This window comes from Protopterus annectens, chromosome 3.part1 (assembly GCF_019279795.1).
Source record: "Protopterus annectens isolate FY-2018-M chromosome 3.part1, PAN1.0, whole genome shotgun sequence".
NCBI classification, from domain to species: domain Eukaryota; kingdom Metazoa; phylum Chordata; order Ceratodontiformes; family Protopteridae; genus Protopterus; species Protopterus annectens.
This window is the reverse complement of record NC_056732.1, coordinates 286,020,785-286,040,804: the sequence shown is the minus strand read 5'-3', so window position 1 is coordinate 286,040,804 and position 20,020 is coordinate 286,020,785. Positions and strand designations below refer to the sequence as shown.

General features: G+C 38.7%; 1 protein-coding gene across 1 annotated transcript in view; it reads left to right on the top strand.

Annotated features, from left to right (window-relative positions):
• Positions 1-20,020, top strand: part of VWDE (von Willebrand factor D and EGF domains) — a 740,920-nt gene that overhangs the window by 562,833 nt on the left and 158,067 nt on the right. Inside the window, exons 20-21 of the mRNA XM_044066200.1 lie at positions 5,716-5,811; positions 5,900-5,995. Coding sequence (XP_043922135.1) covers positions 5,716-5,811; positions 5,900-5,995 — 192 coding nt within the window. The remainder of the gene's footprint in view (positions 1-5,715; positions 5,812-5,899; positions 5,996-20,020) is intronic.

Here is a 20,020-nt window from a genome sequence, read left to right as displayed (position 1 = left end):
TAGTCATACTAAGCCAAATTAATGACAGATTAACTTATGCAAATGTCAAAAGTATCAAACTTAATTTCATCTACAGTCTCACTACAAAGCAATTATTTTAATCGTATTGACATCAGTTTTTTTGATTGTAATAAAATATTAAACTAATAACTGATGATAGTAATGTATTTCAACTCCCTACACACACACACACACACACACACACACACACACACACACACACACACACACACACACACACACACACATTTATTGGATGCACTTATCATTGCAACTACTAGTGTGGCTATGTACACCTGAAATATCTCACTGCAATCAGATGAATTAATAAATGCATAAATAATAACCATAGTAATGTATTTCAGTTTGATGCTGTCAGAAACATATAGCGCAACTCACTACAACTCTTCTGCTCTTTCATATGTGCATGTGCATGCACATGTACATACACACACACACACACACACACACACACACACACACACACACACACACACACACACACACACACACACACACACATAGTCAATAACTGCAGCCACTCACATGACTATGTGCTGTGCATATGTAAGATTGGAATCAGATAATGGCCACATTATTAATGTGTTTTAAGTTGTTGCTATCAGACCCACCAGACACAACCCATTGAAACATTCACACACACACACACACACACACACACACACACACACACACACACACACACACACACACACACACACACACACACACATACTTATATAAAAAAAGTCTTACCATTCTACAGACTATCTGACAATGACACACATAATGCTAAAGGGCTATTAAAAGTAATTAAAAGAAAAAAATCTTCCTTGCCCACAGTCACATCCACATTCAAAACTAGCCTCCGAAACAAAGGAAAACCACAAAGCCTTCTTCAGTTACATCATGTTCCAGGTTAGTACTTAATGGTAATGCTTACACTGAACCTGTTGACTTAGCCAACCTGCTAGCAGATAGGTTCAGTGCAAACTTCACCACTTTGACCCCTCCAAAGGCCCTTTCAACATCCCCGATACTTGTCCCACACCTCACATCTCCATAAATCAAGTGTTAAAGGCCCTATCCAAGGCAAAGAACACAGCTTCCATGGGACCTGATAGTATCTAAGGCTGTATTCTGCATCATCTTCAGCAAGAGCTAGCTTCACCCTTGAGCACCTTATTCAACCACAGCCTAAGTACAGGCTTCATTCCAGCAGAGTGGAGAACTGCCATTGTCATCCCTTTGCACAAAGGTGGTGCCACTACTGACTCTGGAAACTATAACCCAATTAGCTTGACAAGTCTGATCTGTAAAGCCATGAAGTGTATTATTATGGATTTCATAAACAAAGACATAGGCAATCTCCAAGCATGTGACCCCATCCAGTTTGGATTTGCCTGTTGAATCTGTTTGACTTCTTTGACACTATTACCAAGGCCCCAAATGATGGAAAGTCTTTACATACAAATTACCTTAACTTGGCCAAGGCTTTTGACACAATCCCCCACTCGGGCATCATTGAAAAGCTAACACATCTTGGTATAAATCCCTATCTCATCAGGTGGGTGACCAACTGGCTCACTGAAAGGACCCACAAGGTCAAAATAGGTGCCTCCACCTCTGATAGCTGACCTGTCACTAGTGGTATTCCTCAAGATTTATCATGGGACCCATACTGTTTGGCATCTACTTCTCAGAGGTCCAGGCAAACACAAAAGTCCTGTGGCTGACCATGTTTATGGACAGCTGCAAGTTGGGTGCTGTCATTGACTCCACAAATGATGTTAACATACTGCAAGAGGGTCTCACAGCAACAAATGACTGGTGCCAAAGTAATGGCCTCCAGTTAAATACAAAAAAAATGTATCATCGTTCCTTTCGGCAAAACCACAGTCCTACTGAATACCACATCATCCCCCTAAGCACACAGCCTGTGGTGAGAGACCTTGGTACTCAGGTTGACAACAATCTCACATTTGACGATCATGTAGTGGCAGTGGTCAGAAAAGCCTTTTACTTGGTTCATCTCATAAATAAAGGTATTGCATCCAGAAAAAAGGAGGTTATTACCTCTCTGTGCTTCTCCCTCATTAGACCAATAATTGAATATAATGCCCTGTTTGGTATATACCTCTCCAAACATCTGCACCAACTGGAAAGGCCACAGAAATAAATCACAAAGTGAATCCATGTCGTCCAACATCTGTCCTATGTGGAGAGGCTCAAATCACTATCACTCTACTCAGTATCATACAGATTGCTCAGAGGTGATCTGTGTTTCACGTACAAGGCAATTTTGGACCCTGCCTTACTAGAGATACTCTATATCTGTAAGTCTAACTCCTTGTGCATTACCCGCTCAAAAGGCCTAAATCTAATATTCAACATCGACAAAACCTACTGGAGAGGCAGTTTGTCTCCCAGAGGCTGCCTGTCTCTGGAATAGACTTCCCATACATATCAAGCTGAGTACCTCACTGACCCTCTTCAAGTGCAACCTTGATGGGTGGATGGGAAACCACAAATTTGTCCCAGGAGCTCCACTTGTGCCCCTCATTGACAGGGTGGGACAGGTGCTGACTGAGGTTTCCTTTAGGGGATAAATTGTTGGCTAGGTTTGTAAGGGTCCCAGGGCCATTAGCCTAGTAACCTCCTATGATCCTAAGTATGAGCTAGGGCTTGGGACGTGAAACATTCACAAGCAGGGACCTGGGAGATGAACCATTTACAGGTTGCCTTTGTCCATTTGAGACACAGGTACCAAACCAAGAATGTATTTCCTATTCCCATCCAATTGTCCAAGTTGCACTTGAATTGGGTTAGGGTGGAACTCTGCTCCACATGGATAGGAAGCCTGCTCCAGAGATGGGGTGGTCTCTGGGATACAAACCTGTCTCTCCAGCAGGTCCTAGTTATATCACAGGCATGGTTTAAGTCTTCAGAAAGGGGATTCTGGTTTTGTAGATATGCAAGGAGGTCCATCAGGGTGGGGTCTGACAATGTTCTGCATGCCAGGCATAGTTATCCCCTCTGCAGCCTGTAAGAGACAGAATACAGGGATAGGGCATTGAGGTTGTCTGCATAGGACATTTTATTTATGCCCTGTAGTCTTTTAGTGAGGAACTTCTGTGCATGTTCCAATTGTTGGATCAAACTTCAGGCATGTATACAGTTGGCTAACTTTTGTGGGTACAGGCAAAGAGACATGCTGTGTATATGTCTAACAGCAACAGGTTGAAATATATTAATGTGACTACTTGATCTTTCACTTGTGCCCTAGTATAACATCAAATCAAATGCATACACAGAAGGTGGCTGTCTTTTAAAGGTAGAGATGTGGAGGTGTGTTTTGAATATGAATAACATTAACAACCTGAAATACATACATGAGGACATATATTCTTTTATTTTCATCCCAATCTAACACCAGAGTGGTACACAGAAAGGGGTATGGGGGCAGGCATTTTTTCCAGACATGATTCTTATAACCTCACACACACATTTTTCTTCTCAGTTTATTGAGGAACTACTATTTGGTCAGCTTTCAAGATTCAGCTCTGAACACAACTTAGCTCTTCCTTGAAAGAAATAACATAAGACTGAATTTTCTCCCTTGCTCATTATTTTTGTACAAGCCATCATTGTATCATAGGTTCATAGGTTCATAAATAGGTACTAGGCTATCTGCCCGAAGGCATTTATAAGCCTAACCAGAATGTGTTGGCTTTCGCTGCCCCCTTAGATTAGTTCCCTGTGCCTCTGTCCAGCAGAGCCACTGAAGTGATCCCTGGGGTAAACTTTCTGTTTCCCATCCACTTGTCATGGTTTCTCTTGAAGAGTGTTAGTGAGGAGCTCTGCCTAATGTAGATTGGAATCTTGTTCCAAAGCATGGGAAGTCTCTGGGACAGGAATCTATCCATCCAGCACTTCCTATTTATTGTTGTGGTGAGGTTTAGATCCCTAGAGCATGTGGCATCAAAAGAAAAGACTCTAAAATACACTTCAAATTAATTAAAATGCCATAACTTCTGGGAAGTCTAGTAGTTAGCAACTCAAGCTATACTCTGGAACAGACTACCTATCTATGTCAAACAGAGCTCCTCATTAGCACTCTTAAAGAAAAATCTTGATGATTGGATGGGAAATAGGAAATTCACCCCAGGGATCACTTCTGTGGCTCTGCTCGACAGGGGCACAGGAAAATAATTTTTTGGGTGGCGAAAGCCAGGGTACCTTTTTGGCTAGCTTATATAGGCCCTAGGGCTAATAGCCTAGTACATACCTATGAACCTAAGCAAAACATGCTGGAGAGACAGATACATGTCTCAAAGATCACCCCTTTTTTGGAACAGACTTCCTATTCACATTAAGCACAGCCCTTCCTTGGCCCTCTTCAAATGTAATTTGGATCAATGGATGGGGAATCACAAGCTCACACATGGGGTAGTTCCTACGTCCCTTATGGACAAGGGTAATCTGTAAGATACTCAAGGCAAAGGCACAAGCCTATGCCATCCTGTTGCCCCTAGTGGCATATATTGGATAAAATCGGGTTTGATTGCCTATGGTGACTTCATATTCTTAATCTGCAGAACATTCCACAGAAGGTTCCTTGTTCTGAGCTAAAGTTATGCAGGGTTCATGCTGTTTAGAAAAATAAATAAATAAAAGGATGGATTGCAGAACGGAGCTGCATCAATGGATGACAGTTAACTGATCTTACCATATGCTTTTTTCCCAGTCTATATTCAACCCCCTTAAAACAATTAACTTGTGTTAGTTGTCAACATATCACTTTTTCGGCCACTGCTATGCTGTTTCCTGGTGGGACACAGAAAAAAATAGTACCTTAACATTAACCTTTATTTGGACTCACAGAAACTCCCTGTTCCTTCTGTATGAAATTGTCTTGTCACACAGATAGGAGATCATTTTCTAATGAAGCATAGTTATAAAACCACATATACTCTACTGCTTCCACTCAGACTTTAGGATACCATACCCTGGGATAAATACTTTTATTGTATTGTTAAGTCATGTTTAAAAAAATGTCTACAATTCTGCTTTTAGACTGCAAACCAAAAGTATGACTTCCCAGCCTTTTGGTTAAGATCATGTGTGAAGTCACATAGCAAGTTTATTTAAATACTATGTTCATTTTGATGGACAATTTTAAGGCCCTCTGATTAAGACAATATATCTTCAACTTAATCAGCAACAGTGAAATAGTGTTGAGGTGCTAGGCCTGGCTCAATGTCTTCACCTTCTAGTACCAGTAAAGCAAGGATCATGGAGTCACAATATCTAAAACTGATACTGCATTTTTTAGTTTTTTTCTTAGAGGATTCTTAGAAAGGTATGCAATGAGTAGCTACATATAAGTGACTGCAGTTTTGCATTATATACTTCTTGTTTTAGGGTTTTTGAGCAACATGTGTGCTCCTTTAAGTTCCATCATACAGATCCTGTGACCACCAACAAGATAAGGAATAGAAGCAGGACTAAAGTATATTACTTCATTGTTACTGGACATGCGATTTGCAGGAAGCAGTTGATTCATTCTGGTTATCTGTTATATTCTTTGCTGATTTTTTGCTGATTTACCAACATATATTGATAAAAATTGTTGAAAGCTTCTAAAATCATTGATAAAAATTGTTGAATGCTTCTAAAATCATTTAACTTAATCTTGTTTTGTTTGTTTTGTAGCATTTTGTAGGCACCCATGTGGTAAGAATATGGAATGCACAGCACCAAATATCTGCAGATGCAGACCTGGCTACTCAGGATACAACTGCCTGACTGGTAATAGTATAATCTTGTTTACTGTGAGTAACCTAAAATGCAACTGTCAGTACAGATATGTATTCAGTATTATTTTATTTTTGCATAGCTGTGTGTCGACCAGATTGTAAGAATCGAGGAAAGTGCATTGAACCAAATGTCTGCCAATGTCCACCTGGATATGATGGACCAACATGTTATACAGGTAGATACTATATGGGTTTGTTATCACTTCCAATGATGTTCATACTTAATCAAAGTTTTGTTTAGGCACTTACTGTATATAGTATATACATTCAGATTTGCACCACTAAATAATTCAGCCCTTCATCTGTCTGAGTGATGACCTGCAGGTATTTCTGGAAGAATTATATTAGAAGTTCACACTAAGTAATTTAGAAACAAATTGGAGACTATCTTTTTTTTTCAGGCAACCACAGAATGTGTATCAAAGTTCTTCCTCACATCCCATTCTGCTAAAATACTACTTCTGGTCAACACCTACTGAAATATATCATGCAGAACAAGGGTGTGTACTAAATAGCATATAGTATGACCATTTGAGACTACTTTTAGATACCAGTCCAAACAATGCTTTTAGTACAGTTATTAGACAGCTTGTCACCACACTTACATCTTGGATAAGTTATTGTTTTGCCAGCATTTGGCTGTGCAAGATAGGGGTACAATGGCAATTGGAAATTTGCCCTTTCCCAACTGTAGTGTGATCTCAGAGTTGGTACATATAAGTGGCAATGGGTCTGTGGGGCCCCCAAATCTTGTAGATTCAATTTCTTAAGTCTATGTGCTCAAACTTTTGATACTTTGTGTGTATATATAATATACAAATATATATATATATATATATATATATACATATATATATATATATATATATATATATGTGTGTGTGTGTGTGTGTACATGTGTGTGTGTACATATATATATATATATATATATATATATATATATATATATATATATATATGTATATATAGATCCATTCATCCATCCATCTATAACCCCTTCTCCCATTTTTGTACATGGGGTCAGGATGTCACTTCAACAGTTACAATTATATAGACCCAAGGTTCACACCGATGGGTGGCTAACCATGCTTTGCTTGTTCTTCCATATCACTCACTCATACGTACAGTCACACCTGAGTATACAATTAAACTATTGCATGTTTTTGGAATGGGGCAGGAAAGCAGAGCACCCAGAGAAAACTCTTGTGAAAAAGGGGAGGACATGTAGATTCTGCACAAAAACAGACAGAAATTGAACCAGAGAAGTCTTGCTGTGAGGCAGCAACTCTATCCACTGTGGCACTATGCTGCTTGTATATATATATATATATATATATATATATATATATATATATATATATAAAATAAAAAAAACAGTTAAAAACACTTCACACTTTAATAAAACAAAACAAATAAAACGACCATAAAACTGGTAAGTGCTTTCGTTCCTACAATACGGAACTTGTTCAGACCTGAAGAAGTTTTGTTTTATTAAAGTCTGAAGTATTTTTAACCATTTTTTTATTATTGTTTTTATTTTGCGGTTGATGTTAGTGGAGTTTGTTTGGCTTTTATAATATATATATAAATATGTATATGTACACACACATATATATATATATATATATATATATATATATATATATATATATAAAATATAAAAACATCACAGTGTGAATCCATCCTGAAGGTAGGTAGGATTTTCTCACAAGAATATCTCCTTGCTGCTCTTCTGGCAACCATAATCAAGCTCAGGTCAGCATGACTGCATATGGGCCATTTCCCAATGGTCAGTCTGTTGACATTTCTAGCGACTGTATTAAGAGATGTTATTCACATAAACTTCTTAATGCATCCACTCTAATAGAGCTCTGGAGGTTTGTACTCTGCCTTCCAATGACTGTATCCTGAGCTTTATGACAAAATCAAATTATGTCCTCAGGTTTCAAACAAATGTTCATCTCTTTGGAGCTAGAAAATGTTAGAAAAGGAATATAAATGACAAACTGTTCAGCACAAGCAAATCTTTGCAGTGGCAGTGTTCATTAGAGTCTGTGTCTTAAAATGGATTTTATAAGTCACGATAAAGACAGTAAATATTAATTTTGTAATTTTTGTAAACAACATATATCTCAGCAAACACTCAAGTTGCACACATACTGTAAGCAGCGTTTTGTTTAACCAACTGTGAGCTTTCGTATGAGGCTATGCAGTTCTATGCACATTACTTATTTGTGGAGATATTTAGAATAAACATGAGAATTATAATAATATAAGTAAGCAGTGTATGAATAACAATTAATATCTCTTTAGCAGCAGTGAACAAAGGTCAGTCTTTAGTGCAGTTGTGCTGCCCATCACACAATAAGATGAAATCATTCAATAGTTTGTATGAAGCATATTTTTTAATTATTAATGCAAATTTGAACAGGCTATGTTAGAAGCCTAAAGGTATCAGTAGGGTGTAACTACAAAAACACCTGGAGGCGTTACTTGGCTGTAATGAGTCAAGTGTTTAAAAACAGCATTGATAAAGTATCATAATAATGTATTTTATAAAGCTCAGGTATTTTTCTATCATTTCTTGGAAACAGAAATATTTAGGTTTCTATATTTATTATAGCAAATAGTAAATGAAAAATGTGCGATGTTAAATCACTGCAGTGGATACATATGTATGTATGTTTGTGTGTGTGTGCGCCTGTGTATGTGTGCATTTATGTGCATGTGCTGTAATATCTTAATTATTGAATAAAAACTGGTACATTTTAGCAAAACTAACCTATGTAGTTAAGTAAAAAAGAGTCTGTTTCACCTAGCTTTGAACATTACAATAAAATGAATGCCTTTCTTTGAAAGAGGGCATCTACCACATAAGAAGTAGATTAACCAAACCTATTAACAGACCATGTCTTTGCCATGACACTGCAATAGCTCACCAAGGTCACAGTCCCCAAGCATTAAGTGCCCAAGTCACAAGAAACAGAGGATAAAAATGTCAATGACTGTTTGCCATTGGAGATCACTTTGAGCACCATTTCTATGTGTGAAAGTCAGTGATACCTTTTTTCCTTTGTTTGGAGCCATGAAGTTGGTACATACATATTCAAGGGATGTGGGCGGGGGGCTTGTCCACTACAAAAAAAGAGTTTGAGTTTTCACCCTTATGTGTTTTTTAGAAATTTGTATTTGGTGATATGGTTCATCTTTTTTATCAGCTGAGATTTCAGGCAGGAACCCTTTTCCATCCTCTTTATTTTCTAAAAATGTAGGAAGATGTCAGCATCGTGCTTAGAAAGCAGAACAATGAAACCCTTTCAATATAATTACATTGTTCGCTCAGCCAAATTATTTTTTTTTCACTACTTGATGGCTAACATGAATATCGTTAACATTAGACAATAACATATGTTTAAAAGTCTTTCTTTTTACATACTATTTTTTTCTGTAATGTGTTTTTATTACCAACATATTTTGAAGAATTCTAGGTTAAAGCTCCATCTTCATTTATGACTTAAATGTGACCACAACACTGACCTCAAGAAGGATTCATTAGAAGCAAATGTTGCCTCAAAACCTATAAGGAAAACAAAAGGCCTGGATTCATAGACAATGTTGCATGGTATGCAGCGTACACTTGCACCACAATCGGCAATGTGCAGACAAGTGCAGACTAATGCTGATCCATAATCCCATATTGTGCTTCAATGCGTTCAACCTAAGCACTCAATGGGAAATATATGGAAATGGCTGCAGGCGAGATGAGGTAGTAAAATGAGGACCTAATGATATTAAAACATGTGCAAGGTGAAGAGAGTCATTTATAGTTGTCTACCTCTTTCCTCTACCTCGTTCTCTTTCCTCCATCCTCACCTAAGATATCTGAAAACACCTTACCCTGCACTCTTCCTATAATCTTCTTCTCTGCATCCTTCTACAACCATAATATGAACACCATTTCTCACACTAAGACATCACTCAAAGTTCCCCTCACTGTCTCTAATCATGTAATTTCTAATATCTCTTTAAATATCTTATTAGGATTGTCTCAGGTCTCATTTATCACATACTAATCTATGTAGCAAATAATATGACTATTCATTTTTTCCTCACATATTTTCTCCAACTCATGTTATTGTTTTTCACTGCACTTTACTATGAAACATATGCTCTATGTTTTTCTCATTATATTTTTTTCTCTCTGTGTTTTGCAGTGTAACATGATACGTTGTGATTTAAAATACCTGTACCTGATTTTTAAAAGACTGTGATTGTGGAACTTTTCTCCCCGGACCTCCCCTGAAAATGGGCACTTTCTGGCCCATTCGGATTTTCCCGGTAAACAAATGTCAAAAAAGTAAATCAATAAATAAAATACAGAATAAATTGTACAGCTGACTATGCCTGCCTGTAAAAGGGAAAAGTACACCAGAAAAAAAATGTTATTGTTGCATATTTACAGATATGCTTGATAATCACATGTTATTGCAGAAAAGTATAATACAGCACTTAGCACCAAAAGTTTCTACTGATATGCATATGGTGCCATTTAGCCTCAATGGCAGTGGCTGACTTAACATAATTTCACTGATGAAAAGACCATTGATCACACTAGAGTGAATCAGGACATTGTATAGGTCATAGCTGATATGTGATGACCACACACAGAATGCATTACCTTATCATACTTATGAACACCAAGTTATATATAGCTTTCCACACTAGCTACAAGGGCATTTCAAAGACCAGCTGTGGATGCTTTACATATTTTCCAGACCTCTGTCTTTAGAATAGTTAGTAAGTTACTCAGTATAATGCTTCTACATCTGCATGATTATATATTGTTTCTAGCATGCCACATAGCTAACATCACATGTGCAGTCAATGCTATCACCCATTTCCTTGTGCCACTGTGTGCACTCATGCAGCAATACAAGCCCCACCTGGTCCAGTCATAAATATTTGTTAAAAGAAAGAGCTGACATTCACAGAATTGTCAGGTAGTCTGTGGCATGCATGAGATCATAGCCAACATGCCCACGCAGCTCCCAGATAGTTTGCCTGATTCACATTCCTGGCATACATCTCAGCCTTATCTGTACATCCTGAGCACTGAAATTATTTGGGACCATTTAAGTCATACATGCAGATACTGTGGTACAGTTAATCTAAACAAAACAATTTCTAAAGTGTCTATTTATAGTAAACTCTCTGTGTTCATAATTTCTTGCAATTGAGACTGGATACCACCTAGAGCCCTGGCTTATCACAACTGCACAGAAGCAACAATGTTTGACTGAACATCAATATGATACCATCCATACACAGGCACTCAGCATCATAGTACTTGAATTTGACCTGGTCAAAGCCCACTTCTGGTGCTTCAACATTTCTGGGGGGCACTCCAGTGTAATGTACTTAAAGCCTACAAGATATTTTTAGCATTATAAATGTTACATTATATAGTGGTGATTAGACAGGCAAGCTGGACCAAGAATACTAATATTGGTATGATCATACCACACACACACACACACACACACACACACACACACACACACACACACACACACACACATACCACACACATGCACACACATGCACACACACACACACACACACACACACACACACACACACATACAAACACATATACATACACACACAAGCACACACACATCCATACATACTCCTGCATGCATACATGCATGCAAACACACACACACACACATACACACACACACACACACACACACACACACACACACACACACACACACACACACACACACACACACACACACACACACACACACACACACACACACACACACTTTAATTCATGCACTCACATAACCATCAGGGAATGTGCATCAGAATTATCATCCAGTCGGTGTTTGGTAGAATAGCAACAAACAGCACTCCCAGAACAACATCCCAGACAATGATGGACACAGTGCATGTCAAAGCAGATGATGCAGCAATGTCTGGTGCATATGTGTTTTCCCTGACAATGTCATGTTAAATAGACCAAACACAATGCATGAAGTGTAAATATCAAGCTATCCTGAATAATGCATAGCTGGGGTATACTGAGCAGAAGACACTTCCACATGTACCACACAGGAGGGTGGGTGGAGTGAATCATAGTCAACACAGCATGCACAGTTGGCTAGTGAAACAATGACACATGGCTGTCTACACATACTGGCTGTGGGAAATATGACAGGAGTCTGAGAAGGGGGTATTCCATGCCATGTATTATTTCCTCTTTTGAAAGTTTATGCATATTTTTGTGGTGTATAGGTGAATGAGGTCTGGAGTAATGCATGACTATGAATTGCTATATTTTGCAGTGGCACACCTGTGGCACAAAGTACATCCTACTGCCTGTGCTCAAATCTATCAGTTTGTGGCCATAAACATCTACTGGAAAACTGTATGGGTATTTCCATTGCAATACTTCAAGAAGAGCTTGGTTGCAGAATTCATATCCTAGATTTGGTTCTCAGGCCACCATTTTGATCTTCATGAAAATGACACCATTTGCAGAGGAAATTCAGGAGGACAGTAGCTTCTGCTAATACCCTACAAACAGCACCTATATGGTGTGTGAAGGAGATTAAGATAATGTTTTATTTCCTTCAAGGACATTTCAAGGAATTACTAGTAGATCTCTGTATTAATGCTTTTCACAACATGGGTATCTAGTACTGGACATCACAAGGATGGATGAACAGTGCAGGCATCATTTTGATGACCTGTTGTGTGGGAAGCCTGTTGCCCATAATGCATGAGAAGTGGCGGTTTTGCAGTAAAATCCTGTATGGTACAATAGGTATCAGTCCCCTTTATGTTTACATTTTTATTTTTCTCTTTATCCTATTGCAGTTTCTGACTGCTATTCTACTGGTAAGTGATTTCTAAGCTCATCCCAGGAATTAGGTCTACAGCTGTCTAGATCTTCAGCCCCAGTTGGAGATACCAGTGGCACTGCATGTGCTATGCCTGTATTCTGCAGAGCATGTTGTGGGGTGGGGGATCACTCTGCACCATGTCAGGCTGCTAGCGTACAAGCTGATGTGTCCCCACTGTGGTATCAAAAGGCAGCAGAGACATGTTGTCCATAAAATAATGTATTTTTTTATTAAAATAGATGGCAGTATAACTGTTCAGTGGTGTAATTTCTTCAGAACATGAAACAAAAATAACATATGAACTCTGAAGTCTGTCACACCACTTTAGGTTTTGTCTTAAAAATTAATTCAGTCATGTTCCTTCTGACAAGATTCTTTCTCAATATTATTTTAGCCTTCTTCAGGTTGTCTGTTCTCTTCTCTTCCATGGCACACTTCGAAGAACCACTGTTCCAGGCAGAAAGTTCTGCCCACAATGAGAAGCCAATGTCTCTGATCAACAGAGATTTGTCAAGAATTCTTGTTCAAAGAAGTTGAGAGATATGGGTATACTGTCATCATAAGAGTAGGGAAATCACTTTAATTGGCTAGCTCCTCTGCTAAATAGTAGCTCTTGAAATGTTTCAAGCAGATATGTATCCAGTTTCTGGGAAAATGTCTGCTTCAGCAAAAGATGTGCATTTTTACTACATTGTTACTGAATTCTACGCTACTAAGAGGAAATGAAAGCATTATTTAATGTCAAGAGCAGACTTTCCTTAAGAGTTCCCAGTTCAAGTAGAATGCATTAGGGAAGGTTAGCCAGCATAATGGAAAGAACAGCATCAGCAAAGTCTTAAATAAGGAAGATGAATGCAGTACTTTGTCTGGCTTTTCTAGCACTATGGATTGTTTTAGATATATATAAAATATTCTAAAAGCATTCCGGCATTGAAAGTGTATTAAACTTCAGAGCTTCAACTCTTTTGTATGTTCATTTTGGATAAGGATACATTTGTGAGAAGGATTATAATATGGATTATTCAGGCAGATGCACCACCAAATAATTCAGCCCTTCATCTGTCTGAGTGGTGACCTGCAGGTATTTCTGGAAGAATTTTATTACAAGTTCACATTAAGTAATTTAGAAACAAGTTGGAGACGTATCTTTTTTTTTTCAGGCAACCACAGAATGTGTATCAAAGTCCTTCCTCACATCCCATTCTGTTAAAATATTACTTCTGGTCAACACCTACTGAAATATATCATACAGGACAAGGGTGTGGACTAAATAGCATAAAGTATGACGATTTGAGACTACTTTTAGATACCCATCTCCCTGGGGCTTGTGAACAGTGCAGGAGTAGGGAGATGCAGATGTGACTCCTTTGAGCAGGAGTAGCATAGCTCATTTTAATATCTATTTTGTTATTATTGTTTTAAGTGAAAAGATGCCATACTTCTGTACTTAAATATATAAACAAATTAAGTAAATAAACAGCTGAATTTCCCATGCAGCCCCTGTTCAAAGCAACTACAGCTATGATGGTATATTCTGAAGGTCAGTGTACTTAACCAGTCAATTTGCAGGCTGCACCTTGCTGGAATAGAATGTCTATGGATATATATATATATATATATATATATATATATATATATATATATATATATATATATATAATTTTTTTTTTTAGACAACCAGATCAGGGACAAAATAAATGATAAAGTTAAAGAAAAAAAATTGTAAAAAGGTTAACACTGCTTTTCCCCTCCAGGTTTGATGGTGTATAAGATTCTATTGTTGCCTGTCACCATACATTATTAGAAAATTACAGAAAAGGATCAGCAGTAATTAGTACCTCGTTACTGCTTTACACGCTGACATTATAGACTATCTAAACTTCACCAGCCACAGTCACTCATACTGCATTTGGGTAGTGACAAATATCTTTAGCAGTCAGAGCAATGACTTTTCGTATTACATTAAGGTGGGAGGGGTAACAAAAAACATGTACTGGTCTGGTCTGCTGCCATGGTTCCCCAAAATGGATACATTAAGCTGGGAAGCGGGGGGTGTCATGTTTCTACTCACTATTTTGTTAACATTCCAATAGTCAGGTCTGTGATTGTCTGGCTGTAACATATTATTGAAAATAATGAAATCCATTGGTCTGTTGCTATATTGTCATGTTTTCATGAGTTTTGCTTTCAGCAGCAATCACTGGCAAAGCGAAAGTCAGAGCAGGAGGTTAGACTGAAATATTGTACAGAATTTCAGTACCTTGATGTAAATTGTTAAATATTTGCTTGTCTGCAGGCCCAGTTACCTTGAGGTGTTGGGTTGCTTGCAGCTTATCGTGTTTAGGACAGGGTGCACCTCTTAAATTCATGAGAAGAACAATGTGCAAATAAACATTTTGTTTGTGCAATTTTACTATAGCTACTTTGTCTAACAATATCTCCTTTGCAACCATTCTTCTTTTTCTGCAGTGTGCTAGCCTATGTGTATTTGTAGTTGTTGGAGTGTGTAATATATTGTTTTACAGCTTCTTTATTATTATTATTTCTCTTTGTTTCTGCTCTTTGTGCTGTAGGCCTTTGCTGAAAGGGATTTACATGGAGTAACCTACTTACCCATGGAAAAAAGCACAATAAATAAAAATTCTGTCTCACTGCTGTCTACTTCTTTTACCTGATAACATTGTCCTGAGCTGATATTCTCAGAGTACAGCCTTTCATTTTCACACTCCTTTATTCATTTCTCTGTTCTGCTTTTCTATTCTTTTGTATACCTGGTCTTTGTCTGACTGGATGCACCTTGTACTCTGTGAGGATACAGATGCTTATTTGGTACTGTTACCAAATTTATACCATCCTTGCCGGCTCCCATTCAAAACTTTCAGATGGTCTTTCTGCTCACTTGACTGTCCAGTGTCCCCATAAAACTATGCCATGCTTTCTTCTGACTTCTTCAAATTTTCACTCATTTCTGAATTATTTCTATTTCAGGATTCCCTTCATTCTGCCCCTTGATAATCCTGCCATTTCTATTACCATACTCTTCACACCACTTGACATCTCCTTATAGGATATCCAACCCTGTCCACCTGCTGGAATTGTAAATGCCTTTCATATCATTTTTGGAGGGGTGTTATTATGGTTTTTAATTTCATAATATTTGTGAGTGTTTATATTAATACAAGTATTTTTTTCACACATTATATTTTTTCTTTCCTTTGTGATTGTAGTTACCTGATCTGTGTAAACAAAAATAAATAAAAAAGATCTAGCAATGCTGTGTACCTCTTCAGCATCACTTTGCACCTTGTCCTCATCCTCACACTGCCAGTGTTTTCTTATTGCCTCTGAATATTGTCCTTTCATCCGTCATTAATTTACTCTTCTTTCTGCTCCTTCTCTGTTGACTTCACTGAATCAAGCACTCTAAACATCTTCCCTGGCCTTAATTGTCAGAGCACGGTGGCTGATCATGTTGTCAGGGTTTCTATTAGAAATCTTTAGACAAGCGGGACTGTTAAGGATGTGGTACCAAAATAAGATGGTAACAGTATTACCAGCTCTTTCTAGTACTCATAACAGCCCTGTGTTGGAGGATGCAGATTTTGAATACTTGATTGGTATAGTTTTTGGTGGTCAGCATTGATCTCAGGGGACTGCATGCTCTGTAGTGGTGCAGGGATTTGTAACATTGTGTGACTCTTACCACTACTCAAGTAAGTGGTTACATGATTGTTGTAATGTGAGTGGAATACTGTGGGACTGGATACCTTCATGTGATACAAAGGTTAGTCATAGTGTAACACGGCTACTAAATGTCATTCAGCTGTGTGACTGGACCTCTTTTGGAATGGCTTCCATAATGTAGCATGTGGACTTGTTGCAGTGGAATGTTGTTACTAAAAACTAAGGGAAGCAGTTAAATGAGCTATTTCAATGGCTAAACCACCAAATAGGAAGTTGCATGACAGTATAGTGCTACAGCCACTGACGAGGTCACTGTATTGTATTCAGTGATGATGTACTAGTTTGGGAGTGGGACTTTATCATGGCAGGCAGTATGCATGGGTAGGAAAGGGGACAGCAGCATTGGAATTTTGTGTGCAAAATGTAAAAATCCAACTACACCTCCTGACAGATTTACAGGGTGGCAATACTTTGCTGTTTAGGTTGGCTGGCAAGCAACTATATACATGTATAAAGCAGAGGTGAAACAGATTGTGCAGTTGCTATTTTATCTTGTTTTCTTTTATTACAATTCTGTATCTGAGTTGTGCATGGATAACAAAGTAGCTATAATTGCTAGTACAGAGTCTGCTTGTATATGAAAATTAGTGACTTTTGTTATTGGATCATTATTCTAGCTTTTTTTGCAGGACTTATGAGATTTTTGTGAAGCAAGTTCATATCATACCTATTAACTGTCCCTGTTATTTCAGAATGTCCTTAATTTTGTATTGTCTGTCTTCATTTTTTTTGGCGGGGGGAATCACTAAGGATTAAATTCAAATAGTAATGCCAGACATTTGCTTTTTGTACATCTTGTTGTTCTGTAAATGCATGTTTATATAAAACCTATTGTTCTGTTAATTGTTTAACATGATTTAGAATATTATCTCTTCCACTCCACCTCACCCACAGGCATTACCTTCCCTGGAAATTAATGTCTCTGTTGCTCATTTAAAATGTTAAGAACAAATCAAAGGGTTCTTCAAATTTTATAAATAAGAATATCAAGTTATAGATAACCTCCAGGGATTTTGAACCTTAGGGATGGTAGAAAATGTTATACATTTTTTCTAAATATTCCCTCCTAATATGGTAAAATTCTTCTTATTTTATAGGTTCATAGGTATGTGCTAGGCTAATGGCCCTGGAACCTATACAAGCATAGCCCAAGAAATTCCATGACTTCATGCTGCCCGAAGTTTGTTCCCAGTGCCCTTGTCAAGCAAGACCACTGAGGTGATCCCTGGGGTGACTGCCACCCGAAGTTAGTTTCCCGTGCCCCTGTCAAGCAGTGCCACTGAAGTGATCCCCGGGGTGAACTTCCTATTGCCCATCCACTCATCAAGATTTCTCTTGAAATGGGCCAGTGAAGTCCTCTGCTTGATGTGAATGGGGAGTTTGTTCCAGAGTATGGGAAGTCACTGGGTTAGGAACCTGTCCGTTCAGCATGTTCTGTTTATGGTGGTAATGAGGTTTAGGTCCCTGGAGAATGTGGCACAGAGGGATTAGGATTTCTTTAGGTGGAGCATATCTAGCAGCTCTGGGTCAGACATAGCCTTGTAGATCAAGCAGAAATCGCCTCTAAGTAGGTGATATGAGACCGAGTATAGCTGGAGTTTTTTGAGTCTGTCAGTGTAGGGCATATGTCTAAGGCCTAAGATCCTCCTAGTTAGGTATTTCTGTGGCCTTTCCAGTTGTTGTAGGTGTCTAGCGAGGTACATACCAAATGGGGTGTTATATTCAATGATAGGTCTAATGAGGGACGAGTAAAGAGGGACTATGACCTCTTTCTTTCTGGATGAGAAACCTTTTGTGATAAGATGTGCTACATAGAAGGACTTTCTGACCACAGTGGCAATATGGTTATCAAAGGAGAGGTTGCTGAGACCTGTGCCCCCAGGTCTCTTATCACACCTTCAGTGTTTAGCGGACTACCATCTATGTGGTAGTTCATGGGCACCAATTATTTCCAAAAGGGAATGACAATGCACTTTTTGGCATTGAGCTTGAGTCCATGGTTCTTGCACCAGTCCTTGGTCTCGGTGAGACCTTGTTGTAGGATGTCTACACCCATAGGAGAATCTATAATTGCTCCCAATTTGCAGTCATCTGTGAACTTGTCCCTTTGTGTTGGCTTGGACTTCAAAGAAGTAGATGCCAAACAGGAGAGGATCCAGGACAAATCCCTGTGGAATGCCACTTGTAACTAGTCAGTAGTCAGATTTAGAGTCAGTTACTTTTACAGTGTGGGTTCTATCAGTGAACCAGTTGGCTACCCATCTTGTGACATAAGGGTCTATGCCTAGTTTAGTGAGTCTATCTATGATTCCTGAGTGAGGGATGGTGTCGAAGCCCTTGGCAAGATCTAGGTAGGCTGTGTGCAATACCTTGCCCTCATCCACAGCTCTGCTGACATACTCGAAGAAGTCTATCAGGTTGAGCAGGCATGATCTGCCTTTCACAAACCCAAACTGTGTGGGGTCCAGTGTTTGGATATTCCCTATGTCCCTGTTGATAAGGTCCATGATAATTCACTCCATGGCCTTACATATCAGACTCATCAGGCTAATGGGATGGTAGTTCCCAGGATCTGTAGTCACTACCCCTTTGTGGAGTGGGATAACCATAGCAGTGCATCATTCTGCAGGAACAAAGCCTGAGATGAGGCTGTGGTTGAACATGGTACTCAAGTGTGGTGCCAGTTCATTTTGTAGTTCATGTAGGACACAGCCCAGGATATTGTCATGTCCCATGGAAGCTGTATTCTTGGCTTTGGACAGTGCATTTTTTACTTGTGTAGCTGTGATGATAGAGACCTGGCATTCCACAGGTACTGAGATTCACCCTTTGAGGGTTGAAAGGGGGGTAAAGTTTGCACTGAACCAGTCGGGCCATATCAGTTGGTTCTGTATATGTATTGCCATTGTGCTGTAACTCAGAGCAGATCTGAGTCTTGCCATGTAGATTCTTGACATAGCTATCGAATGCCTTGTGGTCACCTTTAGAATCTGCAGCAGTTTTGTTTTCGTAACAGACTTTAGATGATTTGATAAGGGATCTCAATTTTTTTGCTGAGGCTAACAAGGGAGTTTTTCCAGTCTTGAGAGGATTTCACTCTTTTCTGCAACAGTTTTTTTTTTCTTCTGTTGTAGAGTATATTAATGGTAGGGGTCCAGCAGATTGGCTTCCTTTTTTTGGAGGAGAGCATCTTGGTTCTGTTTGGTATAGCCCATTCCATGCACATGTGTATGTACTCATACAGTGCATTGGTGTATGAATCGGCAGTCATACATCTATTTTCCATTTGTGAGGGCATCGTGAAGTTTGCCACCTCTGTTTTTAGAAGCCCAAAGTTGGCTTTGGAGAAGTTTTTTACAGTGGTTTCCTTTAGGGGGAGTGAGGGTGGGATGTGGATATCCATGATGATTAGCTTGTGGTCAGATCTGACCAGGGAGGAGTTGATTACTGGTGTAGAGCAACAGTCGTCCATGTTGGTAGTGACCAGGTCAAGAATGTTTCTACCCTTGGTAGGGGTAAGTATGAGTTGGTCTAGGGCAA